This window comes from Cloeon dipterum, chromosome 3, assembly GCF_949628265.1.
Source record: "Cloeon dipterum chromosome 3, ieCloDipt1.1, whole genome shotgun sequence".
Taxonomy (NCBI): domain Eukaryota; kingdom Metazoa; phylum Arthropoda; class Insecta; order Ephemeroptera; family Baetidae; genus Cloeon; species Cloeon dipterum.
Window position 1 is genome coordinate 32,437,563 of NC_088788.1, and position 12,206 is coordinate 32,449,768.

The 12,206-nt window shown below is 39.2% G+C and overlaps 1 protein-coding gene across 1 annotated transcript in view; it reads left to right on the forward strand.

Annotated features, from left to right (window-relative positions):
* The window catches only part of LOC135940230 (transcription factor ovo-like homolog lin-48), a 40,801-nt gene extending 29,399 nt beyond the window's left edge, over positions 1–11,402 (forward strand). Inside the window, exons 3-4 of the mRNA XM_065485034.1 lie at positions 5,074–5,161; positions 8,906–11,402. Coding sequence (XP_065341106.1) covers positions 5,074–5,161; positions 8,906–9,080 — 263 coding nt within the window. The 3' untranslated portion in view covers positions 9,081–11,402. The remainder of the gene's footprint in view (positions 1–5,073; positions 5,162–8,905) is intronic.
* Positions 11,403–12,206: the final 804 nt, after the last annotated feature.

Below are 12,206 nucleotides of genomic sequence, written 5' to 3' on the forward strand. Positions count from 1 at the left end.
TCATGTTGAGTGTGGCCATTAGGGTTGCTTTTTTGCAGACAGGCTAGTGCCTGAATTTTAACGAGTTGCTTCATTAATATGCGTGCCGAAATCTGCCTCTCGCCTTTCGCGACTCCAAATACAGTTGGCGTCGTTTTTCCCAGTTCGTAATGGCCATCGGTCGATAAGTCGATTTTCTCGTTCCGCATAATGGATTCAAGCCCGAAATGCGACGAGCCTGCAACTTTTATCTGCCGATCGATTCGACCCGCACAATATTATCGGAAATGCGCGAGAGAATTTATTCGGAACTGCCAGTGACTTAGCGAACCGCCGGCGAAGTTAAATCACCCGTGATCGAACATGTGTAACGTAATGGGAACACTCACTTCAGAAGAAAAACTGAAGTGCTTTTATGTTTTAGAACAATCAGCAGGCAGAGCTTTTGACCAATGAAATATGATGTATTTTTATTCTAGACAATATAAATTAACTGCTTGTTTCCGATTGAGACATGTTCAAATTATTTATCAAGCGCATCATACCTAGATGAGTGTTGGTACTTATTTTGCTATGCATTAATAAAAATAATAACTGAACAACTATATTTTTTAAATATTAGCTAACATCAGCTTTTAACTTACGGAAAAAATACCAGCAGCATCCCTCAAAAACCATTTTTTTGGTGAAAATTTCCCGTTTTGCTCATGCTTTATTATTAACGGGCGTCTCTTTATCTAATTATTACACGAGGGAACATTTTACGGTCAAATTTTAAAAGGGTTGCGCTTCCAGCAGTGGTTTTTCAATTTTCATAAATTGGGTGGCCAAAGCCGAGTGCCGTGGGCGCACCTGGCACCAACAAACGAGCCTGCTAATCCAGCGCCTAAGCCGGCACGATGTTGGCAGGCAACGCGTCGGACGCGTGTGTTGCGCAGGTGGCCTGTCTGTCTTTCCTTCCAGCGGAGGGGGCTCGTTTCGCGCCGCATTCACGCACTCGTGCAAAAATTACACTTGCATGAGCTCGATGAAACAGAGGAAAGAGAGGAGAGAGAGAGATTTGAATATATCTTTTTTACTCCTCTGGCTCGCTCGTCGATAAAGGCAGTTGCTTTGATAAAGCTTTGGACGCAGTCGTGCGGGCAGTAAATTCTGAGCGAGTCAGCTTTTTCCTTTTTATATCTGATGCCTCAGCATCGAAATCACGCTTTTGTCTCGGTGTGTGGAGTTTCTGAGCTGGAATTAACAACTTCTGGCACAATTTAAAATATTTTCTTTGTGTTCCACCGGAGCATCTGTTTTCCACTCTTTTATTTCAGAGAGAATAAAAACGGAATACAATTTGCAGCATTCGTAAAAGTAAACCACCAAAATAGAGATTTTACTTATCTTTGACGGTGTCCGTTAGAACCGAATTAATGTACTGTAGCTAAAAATTTTGAAATTTCATTTAATTGTAACATTTTTATTCTTATGCGTTTGGTTTGTGCTTTTTGCTCGCTTATATTACTAAAAAGACGCCTCTTTAAAAAGAGGTGACCTTCTGATACACAAATGCTAACAATCCTTGTCCTAATAACACCCCCGAGCGGATGACAAGGGCACACAGACCGCAATTTGGAGGCCCGAACCAGAAAAAGGCCGCTGTCGCCGTCGGGGTCTTTGAATAAGCCACCAGACGTTCGTCTCGTGAAGCCAAATGCTGGCAAGGTACAAACCAAAGCATCTGGAGATTGAATACAGTGCCTCGTAAATGATTTTAATTTTTCTCCAATAAGCATGGAAACTGTTGAAAAATAAATAAACTATGCATAATCCGTTTAACAGCAGTGAGATCAGGCTTGAATTTTGCCACGCCATAGCCATCAAAACTTTACTGCTACCATCAAACTCGGGCAGCCGTAAACTCGCACCAACCCTGATTACCATAGCTATATTCTTAGAAAGCGGCGACTCCAATTTCAAATATGATAATCAAAATGATAGGTCGGCGGATCGATCGGAGAGCAGGTCGATGGCAGTAAATTATGGCAGTGGCTTTCTGCTGCACCAGTGAGGCGTCTCTGCCGGCAGCATCAAGGGTTTCTCCTTCCTGTGCAAGCCACCCATTTATCAGTGCGGCCCTTTTGCTTGCCCAACTTTATCATCAGCCAAGGAGCAAAGTGTACGTTCGTCCAGGTGGAAAGTTTGCGAGCGCCTTTCGTCCGGCCCAGGCATGCACGCGTATACCCAGAGACGAATTAGGGATTCGTCGATACTGCTCGGCTCGTTAGAGAGAAGTGAGATAGAAAAATTGAGGTGCGGTCTAAGAATCTTTAGAAGAACCGTGAAGCCTTCATTTCTGACGTTTTCATACAAAAAATCATCATGAAATCATTGGTTTGGCCCTTGTTACCAAGCAATTTCGGCGAGGCCTCTCGATACCACAAAACTAAGATTTATTGGAAAATGGTAATTGATTGCTTCTAAACTGTGTATTTTCACGACCCCCTTCGTGATTGCAAACGAAGCGTTTTGCTATTGGCCGACGAGTGCTTTTCCGTTTGCGTGAGCCGCAATTCTTTTCCTACCCGAGACTTGGTCTCATGGGAAATAGCAAATCGCGCCGCGAAATTAAATTGCGTTTTGTGAAATTTATTCCGCATCCAGCTTTTCTTGGAAGTACGCGCTCGATTACAAATTGGACCGACCCATCGCACCAGCAACTCCTTGAATCACATAAAATTAAACCTAACCTATTTTCTAAATTGCCTGAGAGAATTCCACGGTTTTGATACCTATACTGGAGATGGCCTAAAACAATTAAGGCTGGTAAATGTAGTATTGTGGCTGTTTCCACAGCAAAAATGAGAGAGGTGCTTTAATATAGTAACATTTGTATTAAATTCCTATATAGCACCCAATTATTGCAACAATGGATTGGTGAAACCCCCACAGAAACAGGGTTTCATAGTTCTCCATTTCACCGCAGAAGGCCACAGAATAGTTTTTCCTTTGCCAGAGGGTTGTTATTTTCATTCTGTATTTGGGCGAACAAAAGCGATGAAAGGTTGAGAAATGTGTGCGTTCAGTCTGTTGCCTGTAAATTTTATCTGCGCGTGGCATTCAACGGCTTTCTACGAGCGCTGCAAAAATTTCATTATTTCCCTCAGTGTGGTTTCCAATTTTACGTTGCACAAAGCAGGCGGATCGGATGAAAGGGAAGAGAGCTTGTTGCTTTTCCCGGTATATGGAGCAGCAGCAGCAGCAGCTCGAAGCTACGTTTGTAGGTGCGTCCAGCGTGCGGTGTATAATTACAGAGTATTTTCTGCTCGCCTGCGTTTGCTATTGATGTGGTTTTCTCCCATAAAAAACAGGACTTCATTTTTGCAGCAAACCCGGAAAACCGACGATGATAAACAAGGAAAACAAAATATCAAATCGGTTAGGGGTTGTGAGAAACGATCTTGCAAAAAGTGGATTTTCTTTGCAAAATGTTGAGTCTTGAGACGTTAGTAACTTTTTTTATCAATGGCAAAATTTCAAATTAGCTTAAATTAAGAGAAATAAAAATTATATTTACTAATTTAATCTTTTTCACAGTGATAGAGTATTACTAATTTTTTTTATATATATGGTGAAGCAGTTTTCATCCAATGTGACATAAAGCACTGGACGATTTTCAAGCTGGGAAGGGGATTTATTATATAGGGAAACTCTTAGAATAATCCGTTTGTGGTAGATTTATTGAATTCATGCACCTTTCAACGATGTAAACTAATTATGAATTCGACGGTGTGTCAGCGACGCAGGGCAGGGGCCGCCAGAGGTGTGCAATCGGCCTGTACCCTGCCTTCCATATCTCACGAGTTCTGAGCTTATTCTTTTAGCCATAATTGAAATTAAGGGTTGAAGAGTGAACTAGTGCGTCCGGAAGGAAATAATACCATACCCGTTTATTGGTGATAGCGAGGAGTGTACATCACGGCTACCCAGAGGGACGAGCAGGGGAGCGAGCACTCTCTTGCTTCGCTGGCCGTCGGGAGAAAGAATATGAGTACGAGAGGTCACGCGCCTAAGAGAAAATATCGTGGGGTACCTTTATTATACCTGAGTTTCTCTCTCCACCCTCCCCTGTGGGCGCCACATATCGGTACACAATATATTATTGATTGTACATCGTCAGATAAAACCCTGATATCTCGTTGGTGGAGGGCTGCAAGTTGTCCGAAAAGAATTTGTCCGAAACGTCAAAACGAAATTTATCCGAAAGCTTCTCGGAGAGTCACTGCAGATTTTCGATTTGGGCCAGGTAACTTACAATCAGCTCGTTAACACCTCAAGATGATTACACCAATTTTATCTTAACTGATTAATCAGGTTACGAAGGCCCCATTTCTGACATTTTGATATTTAAGGTTAAATTTTAGTAAATTTAACTAAAAATAAATAAAAAAAACCAAAAGTATCTAACCATAATGTTATTCGTGCATAGTTTCATAGTTCAGTGATGTAAAATTCCTAGCACACGGAATAAATGTATGCATTTCTCATTGTTGTAATACAATTTTTCGGCTCAGAGAAGCTAGAGTCGGGCGTCTGATATATTAATAATCAGCTTCTTTTATCTAAATTTCCTGCTCCCATTTTAAATTTCACTTACTGCGGTTTTTCATTTTCCGTCCTGCACCAAACTGATGAATTTGCATTTTGCCAACAAGAAAATGTTGAATTTGGAGCACAAAAAAGCAGGTTTGGCCAAGGGCTTAGTTCTGCATGTGGCGCAGGCCCGCGGGTCAACTGCGGCGCAAAAAGTGTCTTTACGAGAGTGCTTTCACATGCGGCAGTAAAACGGTCTCATCAGCCGGCGACTCATTATATAGCATCGGCAGAATCGGCTCGCGCGCGTTCTCGGTTCTCGTTGGCCTCTTTTGCTGGGCGCGCTTTGATTGCGGCCGCTGGAGCGTGAGATCATCTGCCCGCCGCTTGCAATGCGAAAACCCCCACCGTCGGCGAAGAGATCAATAAGCGAAACGCGTGTGTGTGTCCCATTCGATTCCGTTTCGATCAAAGAAGAGTCGTTCGTCTAATTGAGTGTGTTTCCCTCTGTTTCAGACGAAGCGTTGACCTGCAATGTGTGCGACAGAGCTTTCAGCACGCCACGGTTACTACAGCAGCACCAGCAGAAGAAAAGGCATTTCGGGTGAGCATATTGTCACCCTCTTTGACTCCCAGACGCCGATTGAATTGAATGAAGTCAAATGGTTGTTCAATGAATTTACGGACATTAAAAGATTCATTCAAGGGTGGTGATGCAGATTTCGAAAGTAAATATGGATCATAATTTATTTATAGATTTTGTGTTGCTGTTTTTAATAGTAGCTAAAAATATAATTCGATTATCATCACTTATTCTCATTCCAATTATTTAGTGCAAATAAACAGAGTAAAATTTGTATTATCAAAGCTACAAACCCCCGTTTGGAAGTTCATGACAATCAGTATTTAGCTGGTTTATTGCTACAAACAAGTATATTACACTAAACATAAACATATTCACTGAAATGTTTTTAAGAGGTAAAATAAATATTAACAAATGTTGATAAATAAATTTAATATAATATGCACTCAATTCACAAACCATGTTGAATGGTGCTGGATTATGATTGCTAGCAACCTAGAAAATCAGTGAATTAATTATCCAGAGTATAAATAGAAATAAAAACGAAGTGCAATGAAGCGGTTGTGAAGTATATGCGAGCGAGAACATTTTAAATTGATTGAATGCGAGATCGCATGATTTCATTCTACTATTTATGTAGAGAGGCAGAGGGGATATTCAATAGCAGTAAAAAATTGAGTCAGAAGAACTTAAACAAAGCAATTTTAGGATGGAAAATTAAATTTAAAATGATTAAAGGGTGAACTGTGAGCTTTTTCCTTGAAGCGCGCAAGCGGGAAAGCGGCAAAATTAAGCTCTCCCTCCAGGGAACTCTGAAGAGAGCTCGATAGCCATTTTTTCTGGCAGAATTGCGTGAGTTAGCGAGACGCTTTTTACGTGTCGTGTGTATTTACTGCTGCGTCTCGGAGAAAATTAAATCAGGAGACGCTAAGGAACTGCTTTTCTTTATGTCAGCAGCAGAAGAGATACCTCACAAACTTTAAACAGCTATTTGCCACAAAAATGAAACCTTACGCTCCACTGGGGCTGCAAAAGAGAAGGTTAAAAAGAATTTTTCGTGAATTTTAGGGAAGGAAAATAAATGTCATTAGAAATTGTTATTTTGCGTTCTTAATGCATTGCCTTAAACAGAAATAATGATTTATTATTAAATTAACCCTAATTTATTTTAAATATAATTTAATACAGAAAAAGCTTAAAACATACTTCATCATAGCACTAAGAGCATTAATTTTTTACCTCCTAGCGCTCACCAGAATCCAAGCGGTAATACCATAAGACAAGTATCAAAGTACCTCTACTGATTCCAGCTCTCGTGTTTCTTTGAAGTAATGCAGTTTGACATACATTCTGTTTCCCTTTTTCTCTTTACAAATAGAGGCAAACAATGATGCTGAACTTGCATGTCCTTAGAGACATTCCATCAAGAGTAACATTTCAAAGTTGTGTAAATTGAATTTCAAACTAAGAGTGCAGCTGCAGTTAAAACCCATAAAATTCAAAGATAATTTTAAATCAAAACTTGCTGCAGCAAGGAGTTGGGGAAAGCCTTTGTTTACTGGGATCAGGAAAGTTGTCTCTATGTCGCCCCTAATGAGCATGCAAAGGTTAAAGGTAAACAAATCAATGCAGAAAACTTTTCAGCGCAGGCCGCAAAGGTCACAAGGGCTTTGAGACAACCTTTGCTCTTCCAACGCGCGATTGTGATTCTACGAGTTTGTCAAGTTGCATAGCTTTGTGCGTATAGCCGTCTAGTTTGCTCCTTTGACAGGGGTCTCAAGTAGCAGCTTTCATTTCGTGCCTTCCAGAGACAAATTCATACTGCTCGATCCCTTTCGGAAAGAGACGTCTTGCACTTCAGTTGATTATTTTTTTCTAGTTTGTGGAGATGTATCTTTCTGGCTGCCTCTTCAACTGCATCTTGGAGTAAACACATTTAAAATTAATTATATTATAGTAAAAAAATCATGCAGCCAGAATTAGTGGCAGTGAGGCAAATTAAACACTGGAGGCATAGCGACCCTCGGAAAATAATCAGTTTTGGTGCGACTTTAGTTTCAATTGATATTTATTTTTTTTCTGCTGGGCTATTGTGCCCCATACATTGTCATATCCAGACAAATGAGTGCAAATATCTTTGAATGGATGGTCGAAGAACATTGTTTGTTTTTCATTTTCTATCTACAAAATGGCGCCATTAAAACAAATCAAATCAAAAATTTAATAAAGCAACAAAAAAATTCAGTGCCTTCTATTTTGCAAAACTGGGCACCAAATAGGCTGGGTCTGACCAAAAGGTTAATAAAATATAAGAAAATATGTAGGTTATTAATCAAACATTGAAAGAAAAAACTGTATAACTAGTGCACTATTAAGGAAAAAACAACGATGGTGAACCATCCATATTTGCTTGCACTCTGTCCCTTTATAATTCGATCTCGTCAGCGGTGTTCCCGGGGCAGAGTGCTTGATATTTGTGGTTGGCAAACGTGAGCATGCTCCGGATAAATAATGGTATTAGGTGTGAGAGCTGCGGAAGCGTACACGGTGCTGAAAAGGAGGCGCCAGGTGCGTGCGCTCGACTGAGAAAAATGCGCAAATATCAGCTGCAGGCCGTCAGACCTGCTTTTTAGTACAGACCAGCCCGCTGAAAGCGCTCAAAAGACGAAATCGATAGTTGGGGGGAAACTCCACTTGGGACGCTGCAATTTTGACATATATAAACGATCTTGAAAATCGTAAACACTCTCTGAGTACAATTTTTATTTTATCATTTACCTAATTTGCTAAACGGAGTGAACTCCACGCAAACTTGGTTTAAGCATAAAATTTTCATATCTTCTTCTTCTTCTGTTTAAAAATAAATTGGTTCCAGGTAATTCTTAATTGATTCTTAGTTTTGATGTAACAGTTTCGTAACAAGTTAACTCTTGCTGTTTAAATTTTTAGCACTTATGCTGGTAACAAAGCAGAAAACCGAATTATCGCAATCAATAAGTTTTTTTATTTCATTTTCACAAAAATTAGCAATTAAATTGTTTTAGAATAATTAGTCTTGAGTCAATTTCGTATTATGTAGCTCAGAACCTTCAATTGACAAACCGCATTTTCATTCATAGTGGAGAAAGCGTCCGCACTGTCGATGTCTCCACAGTAATTCCAGGTCTGCAAAAGCGATCAGGCGTGCTAAGGCTCGGAGCAACTCTAGGGGAAACCAATTTTACGTGGTGTTGCTCTGCCGCCCACGAAATGACGCAAAATCGCCACAAGTTGTCGGGCAAACTGAATGTGTCCCTCGGATTATGGCCTTCTAATCCAAAGCAAACACTATTTGAGGCATCGAGCTGGTTGTATATCTTCAAAAAGGATAAAAGTACGAAGAAAATAGGAGCAAAATTTAATTAAAACTGCCTCTCAAAATAGCATTTTTCTTAGATATTTTCCCTTTTTGGTGCGTAAATTCAGTACATTTCTTCTCCAACGGCTTTTTTCAGATAGCTGGAAATCCTCAATGTAATTAATGCTTCCTGCGGTGCCTCTTCTCGCTCTTTATAACCTCGCATCTTTCATAACATTTTTATTATTTGTTATTTATCTCCCCTAATCATTATAAAAGTTTTCCCTTTGTTTGTAATATAAATTGGAAACAGACTTACCCCCCACAAATAATGATGTTGAATGTAGAAAACACGACAGGCCTTGGATGAGATATTTCGGCCTTTCTATTTGCGGATGACTAACATTTGTCAACTCTTGTTTTTGCAGCTGCTCGGCCTGTGATAGCCTGTTCCCGTCTCTAATGGCCCTCGAGCACCATAAGGAAGAGTTCGAGCACTGGAGTTCCGCCGACGACTTTCTCTCTGGCGACTCGGAGACAGAGGAAGAATGCGCGGACCTCGAGCCGTCCGAGGAGGAGGAGCGCGAACGCCTCCTGCTCTAATCACCGCCTACGCTGCTGCTGCTGCTGGCTGAAATTCGACGCACCCTTCTGATCTTTCCATATCAAAAAACAGGCTGAACGAAGAGCTAGACAATTGGAAAATGAAGTCGCTCCCATCTGCAAATTCAATCAGGAGAGACCCTCTCTCTCTCTCTCTGTCAATTTCCTCGTACTCGTCGCATTTTTGTCTCTATCCGGCCGTCGCAAAAATGGTCTGAAAAATGTACGAGTAACAAGGAGAGACAGTTCTCTCGGAAACTTTTCCGGCTTAATTCCGTCGAGAGCGACTTCATTCCTGAAAGGAAAAGTTTCACTACATGTACAGAGGCTCCGCATATACCTGGAAGTATAGCAACGGGAAAAATGTCGATTTTGCTGCAGAACGTAATTTAGCAACATGCATTCCCAATAGCCTCTGGGACTGGCAACCCGTAATAGCAAAAGGGCCTTTGTTCCCTTAAAAGTTAATGAATCAAAATATTTATTTGAACTCTCTCTGTATTCTACGCTATCAATAAAGGGATTTCTGCGACTATTGGGAACACCTGATTCGAATTAAAATAAAAAGACAGATTAATTAATCTCTTTGTTAACGTTAACACTAAATGCAAAAACTCATGGATGAAGATTGAAAAGTCTCAAGTATTAAATGGAACAAATTAGTTAAAAATCTGTTTTAAATAATTTCTTTTCCAGAAAAGATTAAATTTACAATCTATTTTTTACCCAGGAATATGAGCTTTTTTGGCGAGAATTCGTTTGTCTTCTAATGGAGAAAAGATTGCGTTAAAGGGTAAAATCAATATTATTTTAATTCTAGGGCCAAATTTATTGCATTAATTATTCGTTTTTTAATTTTTGCTAGTATCGATTGATTTTTTCGGTTTTTGTCACAAATGCCGGTTTTAAGATATAAATTTTAAAATCAGAACTTCTTAACTGGTGAAGATATCAAAATTGAAGCTACGAGAATACGTGGAATGAATTTCCGACTGGTAATTTTGCATTAACCAACTAAAATTGAAGCCTAAATTACATTAGATCTGCATATCACGAGATGTACGTTTCAAACTGTCTGTCTCAAGCATCCGTCTGGTTATTGCAAATCATTTTTCCCGTTTCTATGGTCGGAATTTGGAAGCAACTCTGAACTTGCGGCTGCCTCGAGTCGGCCGTCGAGGAAGTTTCGCTGATCAAATAGCTCGCATATTACTATAGTCTGTGTATGATACACACCCAGTGTACACTTATGCATACACACAACCCCACGTAGATATGTATCTGTGAAATTGAGTTTAGCGAGATGACTTCCTGCTGACATCTAATGAACTGCTGGGACTTAGCAAGGCAGGCAATCTCGCCGACGTCGGCCTTTGTGGCTTTGCCTGGGGAAATAATGAGGCCAACACACAAATTGAATGCCCGCTTTGCGCATGACGCGCTTTTTATGCGATGCGCGTCTCTGACATTCGAATAAATACATATTATTTTGGCTGTTTATGTACGCATTTCATTTAGTGGAGTTAGATTATTTAAGAGAACCACACAATCTAAATGAGACTTTCCAATTTGATCAACTAACCGTTTATTTAGTCACTCTGTTCCACAGTTAACAAGTTTGGAATGTCATTAGCTAGCTATGTTAATTGAATTCATTTTAATTTATAAATCATTTGTGACTTGAAGCAACAAAAAGAAGCACAACGTGAAATTTCAAAAGTTTGGCTTTAATTCTTTTCAAGAATTTCTCTCAGATTTAGAATACAGACAGCGAGATGCGCGAAGTTATGAATGGATGCGTGGAGTACGAGCGCATGATTTTATTCGTGGTCTCACGACACCAATGTATAATATTAAAGGCTAATTAATCAATCAAAGAGACACGTATTTTTGTTCCCTTGAGCAAGAAAAGGAAGAGTGTGAAACTTCAAATCGTTTGCTTCACTCAAAATCGGAGAAAATGCAACGCAGAGAAATTATACATTTTCTAAATTTGTACATAAAGATGCGTAGAGTCGAGGTTATCAGTATTTTGTTTTATGATACGGGCTGGACCTAATGTTATTGCTCACAGGAGGAGAGTTGGACGTGGAGAAAATGAGGTTATTTTTAGACCTTTAGGAGAATTGAATCAGGATCAGTGTTCCCCTTCCTGTACCTGAATGTCGGTAGCAGGACCATTCACGCACGCAAAATTATATCAAATAAGTGTAGCGATTTTTTCGGAGACTTTCAACGTTTCTGTAAAACTGTTGTTTGTATATTCAACTATGACAATGTTGATTGTTAATAAATTCTCTAAGTGTACCGCGAATCACGAAATAGCTGGTTTTCTTTTCATACCTTCAATTAAAACAAAAATACAAAATTTGATTAATTAATGCACAACTCTGCTCTGGATTTAAATAACAAATTTTTTCATGAAAATGATTTAAAAACTTAAATGACATATCTATGAATTCGTAAACACATATTGTGATAAAAAGAACAGTTGGATTAAAAATAGTTTAGAACTGAAAATTCCTGAAAAATAAATTTGAAATTTACTTAAAATATGCTCAGAAAATTGGGAAAGCGCTAAAACTTACCTAGGTTGCTGTTAATGTTTCTGAGAAAGTCAGCTCCAGAGTTTTCATGCTAATCAAACGGTGAGAACTGTAATTCGCACACCATTGGATAGATCCCGCCGAGAGGGATCGAAATCAAGCGAAAAATACTGGTGAAAACCGTTTAATTTTTCAAGATATTTGGCAAAATCTTAAATTTAACAATCAATAACCCAGTCCAAATTTATTTTTGCACATTCTTGAGATAATTTTTCAAACAATTTGATCAGTTGGAAATTTTAGTCGACAATTCAAATTAATTTTCATTGTGGGCCTGTTTATATCCACTTTAATCAAGTTATCTATAACTCATTAAACTTTGGCGGTTAAGGGTGCCAATTCAGCTGCAAGTAAACCATAAAAAATTAAGATGCGTATACAACATGCTTCACTGACAAATAACAAATTCACTAAAATAATTACATTTCTTTTAGCAAAAGATATTGATTGATTTCAAACAAATTAAAAAAATGACTGGTTAAATTTTCATTCTGTATTTCCTAATAGCCGGTCCATATAT